At 59.8% G+C, this 15,285-nt stretch overlaps 1 protein-coding gene across 2 annotated transcripts in view; it reads left to right on the top strand.

Annotated features, from left to right (window-relative positions):
• The window catches only part of LOC144578335 (uncharacterized), a 63,307-nt gene that overhangs the window by 41,176 nt on the left and 6,846 nt on the right, over nt 1–15,285 (top strand). Inside the window, exon 3 of one of the 2 annotated variants that reach the window (XR_013523890.1) lies at nt 11,056–11,277. Coding sequence is in view for 1 of the 2 variants with exons in the window: in XM_078342477.1 (XP_078198603.1) it covers nt 11,056–11,092 (37 nt within the window). In the remaining variant the exon portion in view is untranslated. Of the gene's footprint in view, nt 1–11,055; nt 12,444–15,285 lie in introns of those variants that run through there. The other variant, XM_078342477.1, reaches the window with a different exon arrangement.

Raw genomic sequence — 15,285 nt, forward strand, 5'->3', positions numbered from 1 at the left:
TCCCGGGTTCAAACGATTCTTCTGTCTCAGCCTCCCAAGTAGCTGGGATTACAGGCATGCGCCACCATGCCTGGCTAATTTTGTATTTTTCGTACAGACGGGGTTTCTTCATGTTGGTCAGGCTGGTCTTGAACTCACAACCTCAGGTGATCTGCCTACCTTGGCCCCCCAAAGTGCTGGGATTACAGATGTAAGCCACCCAAATTCTGGGCTACTGCCTGCCTGGCCCTGTGCCCCACTGCCCCCCGTCAGCCCTCAGCACACTCGCTGCCTCCCTTCCCCTGTCCTTCAGTGGACTATCAAGTCCCCTTCCTGGGGAGGCTGGGGTAGTGCCCGCTGCACCCTGGCCTGGCCTCAGCCCCCACAGGGCCCCTCGCTCACTGTGCACTGGGGAGGCATCGCCGGGAGGTAGGCATTTCACTGGGGCTGCACTTGGTGCTTGGGAATGGAGGATCCAGAGGAACGGAGATGGGCCTCCCGAAAAGGTAAGTGCTGTCTGCCGGGCTGCTGCCACTGCAGCCAAGGCCTGGGGAGCCTCTGTGCCTTCCCCCTGTGGCCCCCATTGGGTGGGTTGAGGGCGGGGGAGCCCCTTGCTGCCTTCTTAGGGTCCCCAGTTGCACGTGTGTGTGCCAGAGGGAGCACAAGCAGGTGAGCCAGTGCTTCTGAGACTGTGGTTGTGGCTCCCATGCGCCATCTCCAGCATCGGTGGGCCTGGTCCTGGTGCTGTGCGGCCAAGACCAGCCCTGGAGGAGGCCCTCGGGACACACCTGGTGCCAGGCACCTAGGGCCTCCCCTCTGTGGCCTGCCTACTGTCCCGCAGCCATCAGAAAGTCCAGGAGTGGCCCAGAGGAGAGCGGCGTGTGGCATGGAGTCCCGGCAGCCTGTGGCTTCTGAGTGGGACATGCGGTTTCTCTCAGGATTGCTGCTTTCTTTAGAGGGTGTTGCCAGGGCTCTCTTCAAAGAGTCTTTCTTAGGCTGTGCTTAGAGGTAGCAGAGATGGGTTCCTGAGAGAAGCCTGTGCCTCATGGTGGAGCTGGGTCTCCGTGCTGCCTGGCAGCCACTTAGCCCCAGATCTGTTTTACTGACCTCGGGATCCAGCCAGGCCCAGCCATGTGAAGTTCGGGTGGGCTGAGAGGGAAGGGCCTGGGACTCCCTGTGTTAGGCTGAGGCCGTTCCCAGCCCAGGCTGTCCAGTGGAATCACCTGGTTCCCTGAGACAGGCGCCTGACTGCATTAGGCCATGCTGGCCCAGGAGCTGCCCACTCGCCTGCAGCACCAGGGCATGGCAGTCATGCAGAAGGCCAGGTCCTGTGGCCTGGGAGACCTGAGGCTGTGCTGAGTGGCTGCCTGTAGGTCCTGTCTCTTGAGGAGATGTGGTGGGCAGGGCCTCAGGGCTTGGCTGTGGCTCACTCAGAGCCTGGAGCTGCTGTCCTGGCCCTGAGCAGGTCTGTTCTCTGGGAGCTGCTCTTTCGCCCTCAAGTACCTGGGTGCCCCCAGTAATGTGTGTGGGGCAGGCGGGAGCAGGGTCAAAGCAGAGACAAGCTGAAGAGGCATTCTCAATCCTGTCAGAGCCCCCAGCCCTGGGAAGGGCTCATCCCAGGTGCCCCTTAGGGCCCAAGGGCCAGATGGGGAGCAGGTGAGCCATAGGCCTGGGTCCTGGGCACACAGGCTCTCTTCAGGCGGGCTGGGGCTGCAGGCTGGTGAGGAAAGCTTGGGGGACATGGTTCACGAAGGATGCACCCTGGGCTCTGGTCCCCTTCTTTGTGAAGTGGGGGTCGAGGCTGGGTGCACACCTGGCTGGGCCCAAGCCCAGCTGTCCCTCACTGCAGCCTGCCTGCCCCGAGCCTACCACGCCTGCTCAGAGTGCGGCCTGGGGTGCAGGCCCAGCTTGGTCCTGTTTCCTCCTGCTCCTCTGTGCCCTGCTCAAGGCCTGTCCTGTGTTCAGCCTTTTTGAGAACCCCCTTAGCTGCCTGCTACACCGTCCCCTCCAGCTGTGGAGGGTAGGGAGGCCCCCTCGGCTCAGGGACTGTGGTGGGTTCCAGGGGTGGGCGGCACTGCTTTTCCCCTCTCTTCCCCTGCACCTGAGGCTGGTAGAGCAGTGGGAAGAGGGGAGGAAGCCCCACCCTCCACAATCTATAGTGACTGTCAAGGAGCAAACTACTCCCATTTCATACAGACGGGTCAGGTGTCCGCGTGCAGTCGATGGCTGGTACACAATAATTACAGGAACTAGCAGCTTGTGTTGCTTGAGTGACTTTAAGAAGAGTAGGGTCTCAATCTTCCCTTTAATAGGGCTCTGACAGTTGCGGCGGCGGCGGTGGCGGCGGCTTCGGTGATGCTGCGTCTCTGGCTGACAGTGTTGTCATTAAATACCAGGTAGTGTGGAATAGCAGAGAGCACGGATCCCACACGGGGGGACAGAGCTGCTGACAGTGGTCATTTGTCATCACCAAGCTGCCCAAACTCCTCCGACTGCACTGCGGACAGCTGCTTAGGGTGACTTATGGTCCTGTTGGGCTGCTGTTGTGATTTGGTAATCCATAAATGTTTGTCAAAGATGAATCCCTGGATCCCACGGGGCTGTGGCTGAGGGGCCATCCGCTGGTGTGGCCGGTCGCGTGCTGCCCACCTAGGGAGGTGCTGGGGCCCAGCCTCCCGGGACAGGCCAGATACACCTGTGTCTCCTCTCCCAGGGCTGGGGTCCTCTGCCATCTCTGTTGTAGGGTGAGTTTGTGCATGAGAGTGAGTGTGTGTGTGTGTGTGTGTGTAACTGCAAAGTTTCCTTTCGTGCTGACGAGGCTTTGGGGCAAGTTTTTCTGCCAGTGTGGGATTCTGGCAGGGAGGGCCTAATGGCAGCACCTGGCAGGCCTCTGCTCAACAACCTGCTGAGCGGCCTCAGGTGCAGGGCCAGAGGCTTTGAGGGTGCTCAGGAGGGCCCCACGGCCCCGTAGCCCTACTCGCGGCCACCACCACCACACACAGGGACTCCTGCCCTCCATCTGCAGCGCTCAAGGTCCTGGGAGCCATCACGCACAAGAAAAGTGGAGTGATTTATTAGACTCATAAAAATTCATACTTTGTGGTTCTAGTCATCCCACATCTGAAGCTTATTAGAGCGCGGTCCTGGCAGCTCCCGCCGCACCAGTGTGGGGGCAGGGCACTCACCAGGTGCCCCCTGCCTTGGCTGCCATTGAGGCTCATTTAGAGAAATGGACAGGCCTGAAGCATGCATGCAGCCACGCAAGGGAAGGGCTGGTGGGGCGGAGGGCCCAGACACGTCACCTGCATACTCCCTGCACCTGCGGGGCCTGGGCTGGAGCCAGCAGGGCTGGCCAGATGCCAGGGTGCTAACTGTCAGTGACCCCTGGGGCTGGCTTCAGACGGGCAGTGAGCCTGTGCCTGCACAGCCAGGGTTCTGCCCACATGGACGGTGGCCCTGGTGCATAGGTGGAGGTGGCTGGTGTTTCCAGCGGTCTTCGGGGATGGAGGTGGAGCACCTGTGCCCGTGTTTCCAGCTGTCTTCAGGGATGGAGGTGGGGGTGGCCTGTGTTTCCAGCCGTTTTTGGGGACAGAGGAGGAGTGCCTGTGCCGGTGTTTCCAGGCTCCATGCCCCCCAAAGGTGCCCGCAGAGGCTCGTTGGCCCAGCACCTGCCTGGCCCAGCTGTGACATTCGACAGCATCGTGGGCAGCTGTTGTCCTCTAGGCCTTGGCCACATTTCCACATGTGGGCCAAGGGGGTGAGGCGCCCTCAGTTGACGTGGCTGGCATTGTGGTTCTGTGTGATGGCCAGGAGGGGCAGAGGCACCTCCCTTCTCGTGATGGGGACATTCTGCTTGAGCTGGCTAGAATCAGGCGGGAGTCCTACCTGGGTCTTTCCTTCCAAACAGTGGAGGGGCCTGGGAGGCCTCTTCTGGTGGGAGAGCTTCCTGTGGTGCCTGCTTGGATTCCACTTTTCTGCACAACTTCAGGGTTCCTGCAGCCTGCCAGTGCTGTCTGCAGGAAGCTGGTGTCACGCATGACCAGCTGAGGTTATGTGCTCATTAGTAGTAATCACCGCATCCTCTCACTGTGCCCCAGGGACCCTGCCGTTGACCCGCCTGGCTGGTGTGATGGAGAGCCGAGGCGTTGCAGGCAGGGGAGCGTGGCTGTAGCACAGGCTGACTCTGTCCTGCCCTTCTCGGTGTCTGGATGAGAAAAGCAGCTGGGAACTGCCCGTGTGTAGTTGGGGAGCAGAAGAGCAGAGGCTGGGCTTCTGGATTGGGGGAAGGGTGGGAGCCCCATAGCAGGCCTGGGCCCCAGAGACTGACCCTCATGTTTCTTGGAACCCAGCGGTAGGGACTGGTGAGTCCAGACAGTGGGGGCGGGGCAGAGCAGGGTCCCTGAGCCCCCAGCATCCAGGGGAGGGGCATGTGTCTGCAGGATGGTGGGGGCACTGGGCCGGGCACAAGCCTCACCCTATAGGAGCAGACATGCAGGACCACAGCAGATGCAGTAGCCAGGCCTAGCTGCACATGGGCTGGACAGAAAGGGGACTGAGGAGGGCAGAGAGAAGAAACAGACAAAAAACCAAGGAAGCCTTTCCTGTCTTGCCTCGGACAGTGGCCTTGGAGAGTGGCCGTGCAGTCCCACTTCACCGGGTGCTGGTAGAAATTAGTTTGTTGGTCCTGCAGATGCACGTCCAGGCAGTGAGCCCAGCTCCTGGGCTGGGCCATGTTGGAGCTACTGTTCCCTCTGAGCCTGGAATAGGGAGCACAATGCCCCGCCCCTGCACGGCCTGGCTGGGCACAAAACTCCAGGGCCTGAGGGGAGTGAGGGCAGGGTACAGGTTTGTGGGGTGAGCAAGAGCAGAATGACCACACATGTTCTCACGCATGTGTGCATGTGACTCTCTGCGTGTGCTCCTGGGTGCACTCGCATGTCCTGGCATGTTCACGCTTGCTGTGTGGTACCACCGAGTGGACGCTATGAGGAAGCCTAGGTGGGCCGGTGGCTCCAAACTGGCTCCACTGTGGACGCTGCAGACACTGGGGAGACAAGGACCCCAGTGGGGCCAGGGTGGGGCCTGCAGTGGCAGCCTGGGTGGGAGTGGAGGGGACCCATGGCCTGAGGTTCCTGTGGAAAAGGGCAGTCTTCTGTGGACCTCACTGTGGCACTTGAGTGCCAGAGGCCCTCTGTTTGACTTCACTGCCCCTTGTACATGGTGGGCCTCAGGGGAACTGCTCCTCCTTATGGCCCCTAAGGCCTGCCCACCCCTCCTTAGAGGCCAGAGTCAATGTCACCCCCAATGTAGCCTTGGCCTTGCCACCTTCAGGACCAGGCACATAGAAGTGCCACAGGTGAGCACCAGGCTTTCAAAGTTGTGACTGGGTGGCTTCAGAAAGGGCCTGGTGGGGAGGGCCTGCTGAACTCAGACTCTGCCGACTTTAGAAAGGGCCTGGTGGAGAGGCTCTTGTGTGCAGGCCCTGGCGAGCTGTGCTGGTCAGGGGCCAGGCTGGGTTTTAGCTGCTCCATAGCCCTGCACCTTGGCCTCCACCCTGTCCACCCCTGCCAGCTTCAGTGAGGGCTGTTAGGAGCTCCTGAGGCCCAGTTGCCTTCCAGGAGGTGCCCCAGACTAGGCCTGGCTGCGCAGGGAAGGGCATCTCTGCTCATGATGGGCAGAGCCTCCTTCCCCAGCAACAGTGAGAGCTGTTGCCTGAGCTGCCCTCAAAGAGACAGACAGTTCTGTGGATGCTGCCTCCCACCCAGCACAGACATACGTCACGGTCTGAAATGCAAAAGCCTGGGACCCTTGGGGACATGGGCCACATGCTCTGTCGGAGTTTTCATGGCTGTTTCTCAAAGAGCGTGCTCAGCCGTTGTCAGGGACGCTGCCTGGTGGGGCTCTGTGAGCTTGAGTCTCCAGTGTAGGGCCTGTGCTGGGTGTGCAGCAGCCTTGGTGGGGGCCGCAGCAGAGGAGATGGGGCACCTGGCCCACCCGCCTTGCCAGCCCGCCTGGATCTTGCCTGTCTCCTTCCCTGGGCCTCCCGCTGCTCCCCTGCCTTTTCCTATTAGCACTCTCCTAGCCTAGTTGGGAGAGTTGGGGGTGTGAGGGCCTTTGAGCTGGGCCTGCAGGGGTGGAAGGTGGGGCCTGTGCTGGGCAGGTGCTTCCTGAGGGCAGCATGGTGCCAGAGGCTATGGAGCCAGCTGAGGCCACGGTGCGAGTGTGGTGCCAGCCATGCAGTAGCGCTGGGTGGGCCTGGCCCTGACTCGCATCACCCCCCAGCTCTCCCTCAACCCCCGACTTGCCCAGTAGCACCTGGATACCCGCTGCCCAGGCTGTCCTGGCCTCTTGCAGCCCCCACTCCTCCAGCCCTGGGCCTGTGCCCTGCTATCTCCTCTACCCAGAACCCCGGGCTCTGCTCCTTCCAGACAGGCTCAGCTCTCCTGGAGGGGCACTTCCAGGGGTCCCGCCCGCCATGTGTAGCTTCCTGCACCACTGAGCGCTCTCTGTTGTAATCACAGCTCTAATTAGGTGATTAATCGTGGGAACTCTGCTCTCTGGGAGGAGATGTTGCCTTGTCCTTGGTGCCCTCTCGCGGCTCTGCGGCTGAAGACCCAACCCCTGAGCCCTGGGCCAGTGAGTGGAGTGGGGCAAGTGACTGGAGCTGTGTCAGGGCGCTGGGTGAACTTTGTTTCTAGGGACAGCACTGGGCCTTCCACCCTCTCTCTTGCCCTGCAGGCAAGCAGGACACTCACGGCCCTGCCCAAGGGTGCCATTCTTAGTCTATGCTGCTGCCCGGCCTCTCCTGCCTTGTGCTCAGGGCAGCAGGGCTGGAGACCTGGGCTGGCACAGAGTTGGCACCGCCTTAAAGGCTGCAGCAGGACTGGAAAGACATGGACCCGGATCACAGGCACCAGGAGAAGTGGGTTTGCAGGTGTGCATGCTGCCTTTAGTCAGGGAAGGGCATAGGGCACGGAGGTGTCAGGGCCTGATTATAAAAAGCGCATCAGGCAATGCACAGAGGTAGAATCGCCAGGAATTAGGGATGGGGGCCTGGCTGGGCGCAGTGTCCTTGGCTCGCAGCCATCCATTTCCCTGGGCAGCTCGGCAGTGGCCCAGGGGCTGCACCTGGACTGGCCCCTTCCCTGCCTGCTCTCCTTGCATGCAGGGTCTAGGTTGCCCCAGGTCTATCTGTGGGCCTGGTCCATCCTGGCTGCTCCCTGCTGCCACTCATCTGGGGAACTTGGTGTGGTGCTAGGTGTCTGTTGGGCAGGTCAACATCATCCCTTCTTGGGCCCCATGCTGTTCTGTCTGCTGGTGTGGGGGTGGCTGTGGTCAATTCCAGAAAATTCCGTGCCAGTCTTTGGCCTTCGTCTCAACCATCCCCACTCCCCTGCTGGGATGAAGCCTGCAGAGGCTTTGGGAAGGGGCTTCTAGAACCAGGGTACTTCTTGGACCAGCAGCCCAGTGGTGACAGTTTTGCTGTCTTGGTGCTGGGCTCGTCTGCACCTGGGCCTGCTATTCTGGAGGACCTGGTGCTTCCATCTCTGTAGTCACTGTGGATGAGGCCCAGGGGCTGGTGGATGCTGGCCTGGGGCACAGCCAGAGGCCTTCTGGGTCTCCACCCCAGTCAATGGGTGAGGCCCTCCCTGATGGAGCTGTTCCTATTCCCGTCGGCAGCCTGGGAGCTGGACAGACAGCTGGACGGCTGCCCGGGACGCTGGTCTTGGTCCTGGCGGGCTGGACAGTGGGATGAGAGAGCAGCCTTCTCTACTTCATGGCAGCCTCAGGCAGTTCTTTGCATGGAGTAGTAATTCTAGTTTCATCTTATTCATTAACCATTTGTGAAATTAGCAACTCATTTTCTTCCTATTTCCCTTTGAAGTTCCATAAAAATCTGAACTCTCCCTCAACTCCTGCTCTGCATAAAACAGAGCAAGGCCGAGACCTCCATCTTATCAGATCAGCCATCTGTGTTGGAATTGTCTGAGGAGAGCAAGCTGGGTGGGCAGGGCCAGGCTCTGCAGACGGAGCAGCTCTGCTGGGGGTGAGACCAGACTCCTGGGCCCCTGATGGCTCGTATCTCATTCACATATGATGCTAGCAGTTTTTCTGCAGTTTGTGTTCCATTGCGGTAGTAAAGTTTTTAATTAGTAAAGCTAATGAGATCGATTAGTCATTAGAAGTAACCTCTGGATGGCGGGTGGAGAGGGCTGCATGTGTGGGGCTGATAATGCGGGCCTGGGCAGCACTGGCAATAAAGGCGCAAGGGGCTTGATGTGCGAGGAGCGTGCTGTGGTGATGGATCATGTGGAGAAAAAAATTACAGCCCTGTGAGTCTGTAAATGAAGGGAATTAAACCAACATCCTGTCTAAATAACATGACTATCTTCACAAACCTCAGCCGGATAGGAGGGATGGGCACCTGGGCCAGTGTCCTCAGGGGGTAGGGCAAAGGCCTGTTTCTGCCTGGGTCCTTATTGGACACAGAGCAGCATCCTGGAGCCTCCCAAGCCTTGCCACCTGTCCACCTCATTGCTGCACACCCTGGGGAACAGGGCCAGGGAGGGACCTTCCTTCCTCCAATCTTTTCTGGGTCCGTGTGCCAGGCATGGTCTTAGGAGCCCTTGCTCCTGCCAGCCGCTGGGGGCCCGGCTCAGAATTCATCCCCATTATCTGTGTGGCTGTGCCCTGCTGATCCTGGGTTGTCATGAACTTGTCCGAGCTGCCCATTTGGGAATGAAAGGGACTGCCTGTGGTTGGCAGGGCAAGCTGTGGTGGGGCATGGCCTTGCTGTGGGGGTGGGGTGCAGTCCTGGACCTTCACTGGCTGCCGTCTCCCCACTTCAAGCCCCTTGAAGTGCCCCCACTCTGGTGGGGACTGTGGGAGAGGGTCTATCTAGGGTGACATGTGCAGGACATATCTGCCCAGCTTGACTGGGCTGTGACAAGAGGCCAGGACCACATTACTACCATGTGGTTTGCAGGAATGACGCTTGGGCACTAAGAAGTAACCTGAGGCAGAGAAGCCTGACCTGACCTGACTGCCACCTGTGCCATGCAGGAGCATGATCATGGTGCTGCTGCCTGCCGGGTCCTGCCTGCCCCAAGCTGCCTCTCCTGGGCAGGAGAGTTCTAGAATGCAGCGTCCAGTCCTTCGTGCAGTGGGGTTGGGACTTCCTGGAGGAGATGGCATGTGCTGGACCTGGGAGGGAGGGTGAGCTGTGGTCCCCAGGGTTATAGTTGATTTTAGCCAAAGGGATGCTGTGCACCTGGCGATGGGAATGGCGCTGGCTCAGGTCTGGGGCCTCCTGTGCTCGGAATTTGGGGAAGAGGTTGATGAGGAGGGGAACACGAAGCCCCAGGGCCCCAGCGTGGCCCAGTGTCCCTCCTGCCTTGCTGGGCACTGCCTGGCTTCTGAGCGGGATTGCACCCTAGCTCTGTTGTGCCACGTGGGGCCAGTATCGCCCCAGGCTCTATGTCCCAGAGCAGCAGGCATCAGGTGGCCTGGGAGGCTTGTGAGCAGGCCACGGTGGGAAACAGGGTGCAGGCTGGCACATGGGTCACCTAGGCACTCTGGGGTTGGGAGTGGGCAGGTGGCAGCCCCGAGCCCCGGCCCCATGGCTGGTGGTGCTCCAGTGGGTACACTGACTGCCCAGGTGCTGAGGCTGGCTCCCAGCTTGGCCCAAGTGGGGCAGGAGCATCCCGGGCAGCCCATGCCCTCCTCAGGCAGAAGCAGGGAGCCTGCAGCAGGGCTATAAGCTGACGCATCACCTCGAGGTTATTGACAACTTCAGGATTTCTATGTTTTCTGGCTCTTAGTTGGAACAAGCTATTATTGATTTTTTGGTTGGTTTCTCTCTGCTTGTAAGACTTGAAAATTCAATTGGCTGACTCTCTGCTGTGGGCTTGCGGGGGCTCTTGGGAAGTCTTTGATGCCATGTTGGGTCCAAGTGTTCCTGACTTGCTCCAGTGCAGGCTGACAGGTGCCTGGGTGGAAGCTGCAGCTTGGACAGTGCTGGGGCACACCTGCAGGAGGGGATCTTTGTTGACAGCTGGACAGGCCAGTGCAGGCAGGAGGGTGCGAGAGCCCGTGGGGAGATGGGCAGAAGCAGGGCTCAGGGAGGGGCCCTGGCTGCCTGAGGTCCGGTGGGTTTAGGGCTCTGGAAGAGATTTTGGGAAATGGTAACAGTTTCTAGTCCTGTCTAAGGAGCAGGGTACCTCAAGGGCTGTTTGGCTGTGGGACCAAAAAGATGTGAGGGAGGGGCTCTGCTGACATCTGGACATCTCCTGCAGGATCTCCTGGGCCTTGGGCTGTGAGGGGAGCTGTAAGGAGGGCGGGCCTGCACCCACTGCTGTGTTGGCTTTATTTATCTGGGCAGTCAGAGCTGTACATGATGAGAGTTGGGCAATTAGACACGATCCTTGAAGCTATGGATAAATTGCCAGCTATCAAGTGGAAGGGAACTCGGGCAAAACAGATTCCTGTTAATTGCATGAAACGTTCAGCAGGGAAAAGCCATTGTGTCTATCACCCTGCAAAATGTTATGAAAACAGTGATGAAGTACATAAATCTGTCTGGGCACGGCAGTGAGAAGGTGAGTGCTCCAGCGCCCCCCCAAGTACAGGGCACAGGCCAGGAGCCTATCTTGCTGTCATGGGTGGAGGTGGCCCATCTGCCTTCCTCACTGCTCTGCTGGGAGTCAGTCATTCACCTCGAGTCCCCCTGGTGCGGATGTTGTCTAGGGGCCTCCGAGGTGTCCCTGGCTGTCAGGCTCCTGGCTTCTCCTGGTTCTCCTGTGGGTGGTCCCTTGCTTCTCCTGATGGCTAGAGGGTGTGCGGGACCAGTGCCTGCCTCTCCTGGAGGCTGCACTGGTCCTACTCCTGAAGCATTGGCTGCTGGGCACCATGGGGATATATGTGCCACATGGGGTGGGGGTTCCATTTAGGGGGTGACAGAGAGTCTTCAAGCCCCAGAGGAGACAGCAGGCAGGACTGGCACTGTGGGCGTCCTCTCTGACCCCACCCTTGCCGACCTTCCCTGACCCATGTCTGTGCCCTGGGTTTTCTCTGCAGCATCCAGCCTGCATGCCCTGCGGACTCCACCCACTAGCAAGGTGATCAAGACCCGCTACTGCATCGTCAAGAAGACCCCAGCCTCATCTCTCAGCGCCCCACCCTTCCGTGTCTCTGCCCTCCTGGCAGACCTGGTGGCTCTCACTATCCAGATAGGAAGACCTCCTTCATGCTCCTGCAGGCCTGGGGACTGGGCTGTCTGGACCCTGCCCTGAGGTCTGGGTGAGCTGAGCACATTCCAGAACTGTTTGGTGTTTGGTTCTTGGCTGGGGACCAGCTTGATTTTCTGTTTCTTTAGCAATTTTTGTAGCCAGTAGGAGGCCAGCCTGTGTACACCACACATATGTGAGGACAGACGGACATATGCGCACACACAGGCCCTGCTGTTCTCAGCAAGCCTGTTAGCTGGTGGGGGCTCTGTGCCATGGAAGCATCGCCGCCCAGATGGTCAGGGCCCACTCCATGTGCTGTCTGAGCATCTCTCAGGGAGAAGTTTCTGGTGGGAGAGGCTGGGCCTTGAGCGGCCTGGCTGGAAGCTGTCAGTGTATGATTGTCAGGGTGGTGATATGGGCTCCTCCTTGCCCTGCCAGCCTACGGTCTGGCCCCCACCCTCATTCTGACCTCCAAGCAGGCTGGGAGGGCGGCTCCATCAGTGGGGAATAGCACTTGCCTTCCTGGGGTCCCCACTCTGGGAAGCTGTGCCACCCACTGAGTTGAGGTTGCTCCTGGCCCTGGGGGTTGGTTTTTCCTTTGCTTGGTGGGGTGTCCATCTCCATGCTTGGGAGAGGGTGAGAGCCCTGGCACCAGATGGGAAGCAGGCAGTGGCATGCCCTGTTCCTGGAGGAGTGGCATGGGCCAGAGACGGTTGACAGGGCCACGGGGCAAGCAGCCACAGTGCAGGGCAGGGCACGGCACCCCACCGTACTGTGGCCATCTGGTGGGTTCCTGCTAGAGGTTCCCAGGCCTGAGGCTAACCCCAGGGGATCCACACACTGGTGTGGACAGCCCTGCGTGGCTCTAGGGCCTGTGGCAGGTCAGGCAGCTGGTGAGCCCACTGAGCGGTGCCCCGCTGCCTCCTGGATTGCCAGGCCGCACTCAGCATGGCCCTGCCACCCACTTTTCTGAAGGCAATAGCTAGAGTATATTTTAAATTAATTTGACTGCACTTTTTATAATATTTTTGTTTTAAATAGATTTATAAGCACCTCGGGGGCTATTTCTACAAATTTATGAAGATAATTTTTATTCCCTCGATAAGGTTAAATTTATACCTGCTATTTCCATATTAATTCACAGTGCTAAGTGGATCTAATTTTCTTCCGTTCTTCCATCTGGTGAGCATGGCCTTTCCTAATGCAATTTCCCCCTCAGTAAATCACTGTGATCAGGAGTCATGATCGAGCTAAATTAACTTAAATTAATTTACTTAATAAGAGCGCCCCGGATCATTGGGAATTAGGTTCAGATTTATGGATTCTCCACTCCTGCGCTTATCCTGTGGTCATCAGGCTGGCGTTGAGGGTCCACTTCTCCCAGGGGCATGGCTGGGGGCCGAGTGTTGATGTTCCTCAGGGCAGACCCAGCAGAGCCTTTTCCTCTGGATTGTTAGGCCAGGAAGGCCTTGGATTTGGGTCTGGCTGGGCCCTGATGGTGTCGTTGTACACCCCAGCTCTGGGGCCTGTGAGGCTGGGAGGAAGAGGAGTGAGCAGCCAGCCCAGTACCCAGGGCCTTCTGTTGGCGCCATGTGGCTGAGAGCTGTGAGTCAGCTGAGAGGCTCCCTCCAAGCTCCCTGTCCCTCCAACGTGGAGCCTGGCCATCTGCCCTGCAGGGAGCAGCCATGACTCTCTGAGTGCCTGGGTGTAGGGCTGGGCCACAGGCAGGGTGCGTAGGAGGTGGAGCAGGCACTACCTTTGATGGCTCAAGGCCCCAGCACCAGGATCCCGAATTCAGCCCACCCCTGGAGGCCCTGGCTGTGGTTGGTGGCCATGGGCTCCAGGCCTCAGTGTCCTTCCTGTGTGTGAAGGCCAGGTTGAGCCCACCCCAGGATGCACACATGGCTCAGGGTGTGTGTGAGGGGGCCCCCCCCTCGCTGTCCTGACCATCTCAGCCCAGTCCTGTTCCACCCCTTGCCAGGCATCTGGGAGCCTTCGGGGCGTGAGCCCTGGGCTTGTGGATGTGATGCTGAGCTGAGGGGCACGACTCTCAGGAAGCCCTGGGAAGAGTGGCAGACAGCAGGCTGGGCCTTCGTCACCCAGGTTTACCTGCGTCCCAGCATGGCTGCTGGGCCTGCTGTTGGCTCAGGATTGTTGAGACAGGAAGGGCCTGTCTGGCCAGTGGCTGGTCTGGCTTGGCCCATGCACCGTCTCCCTCGCTCCGAGGCTGCCTGCATGTGGCTGGACCCTCAGCCCTCCCTGAGCAGGCCCCGGCCATGCTTCACTAAGAGCTGCCATGGAGAGGAGAAGGCAGGCTGTCCTGCCAGGCAGCTGGCTGGAGCCTGAGACCAGGGCTATCTTTGGGCCCCAGCTCTCTCCCCCATCCCTGGAGGAGAGTTGGCAGGGGCTGGTGGACACACGGGAGGGGAGGGAGGCAGGCAGGGTGACCAGCGGCTGAGGTTCAGTCCTGGTGTGGGACACCCCCTGCCCACCCCTCACTGTGATGGAGATTTGGTCATCCTGTGGGCGTGGGGCCTGCTGCCTCTTGAGGCCCTGGAAGGCCTCTTCCCCTCACAGCCTCAGCGTCTTGCTCTGTCCTTGAAGCAGATGTGCGGGTTCTGAGCGTGGAGCCGGGCCTGCTCTCTGTGAAGCCCCAGTTCCCGGGAGATGGACTACGTGGACTACGCTGATAGCACTGCTCTGGGAGGAGAGGGAGCCGCTGGCACAGGCCCTGTGAAGGGTTGACGGTGGGGAGTGTAGCGAGGCCCAGGGGGCTCTGAGTATTGAGGGAAGGCCTTGCGGGTCTGGGCAGGGGTCCTGGAGATCCCAGGGCTGCTGTGCAGAGCGGCTGAGCATCCTGAGCAGGGTGTGGCTGGGGGCAGCGAGGCACCAACCTGATGGCTTGTCCCTGCCTGCCTGTGCCATGGGGAATGGGTTAGGGTCTCGAGGCTTGATTCCGTTGGGGGGCTCAGGACAGGGCCTGCCTCTCAAAGGGCTGGAACCCCAAAGACGGAGGAGGGGGCAGAACCCCCACCACCCCTGTCCTGAGAGGGATGGGACTGGGCCCTGCTCAGGGGGAACAAGAAACCGTAACACAGGCTGCTGCAGTGAGGCTTGCACGGCTCTGCTGCTGACAATAGCCCTCACCTTGTCCCCACTCTACCCCTGTCCCTGGAACTTCCATTCCTCTCCCTTCCCCTTCCCTCCCTTTCCCTCTACCTCCCCTCCCTTCCCCTTCCCTCCTTTTCCCTCCCCCTCCCCTCCCTTCCCCTTCCCTCCCTTTCTCTCCCCCTCCCTCCCCCTCCCCTGCCCTCCTCTCCTCCCTTTCCCTCCCCCTAGCTATGATGCTTATGACAGGGACTGCACTGCTCTGAGGGAAGAGGTCCCTCTCTTGGCCATGAGCCCCCAGAACCCCTCTGCAGCTACTCTTGGCTTTCGGTCAGAGAGCCCCAGGTCCTGAGCTGTTGGTCCTAGCTCTGCCCTGGCAGTGGGGAGGGCGCAGGGTGATTAGGTCTGTTCCCTCCTCTGGGAAGCTCTAGAAACTGCCCTTACCTGCAGCCCGAGGGAGGAAGGGTGGGTGAGTGGGTGCCTGGCCTGAGCCCAGGCTTCTACCCTGTCCCAGGGGGTGATTTGGCACACACCCTCACTCTCCCCCTCCTGATTTAAGTAGAAACTTGCTGTCGACCCAATGGCCACATTGGGCCCATGTGGGAGGCTGGAGGGCAGCATCAGGGTCCCTTGGCAGTTGGGTTTGTAGTAGAGGCTGGGGCCTCTCCTCCTAGTCAGCAGCTTCTCTGAGCCTGGACATGGAGGAGCTGGTGGGAGAGCCAGCTGGATGCCGGCCTGTGGCCTCATGTTCGTGGCTGGCCAGTATTTGTCTTTGTCAGGTGGAAGGCAGAGGCTGCTGGGCAGCAGCTCCTGGGGCTTCTGTGTGCTGCCACCCAGGGTCTCTGAGGGTGGCACACCATTGAGGCATGTACCAGACAGTGTGCAGAGATGGGGGCGGGGCAGAAGGGGGAGGAGAGAAGGAGCAGTGCCTGTGTGCCACGGGCAGGGAGGGACTCCTGCCCCAAGGGGC

This window comes from Callithrix jacchus, chromosome 11 (genome assembly GCF_049354715.1).
Source record: "Callithrix jacchus isolate 240 chromosome 11, calJac240_pri, whole genome shotgun sequence".
Taxonomy (NCBI): Eukaryota; Metazoa; Chordata; class Mammalia; order Primates; family Cebidae; genus Callithrix; species Callithrix jacchus.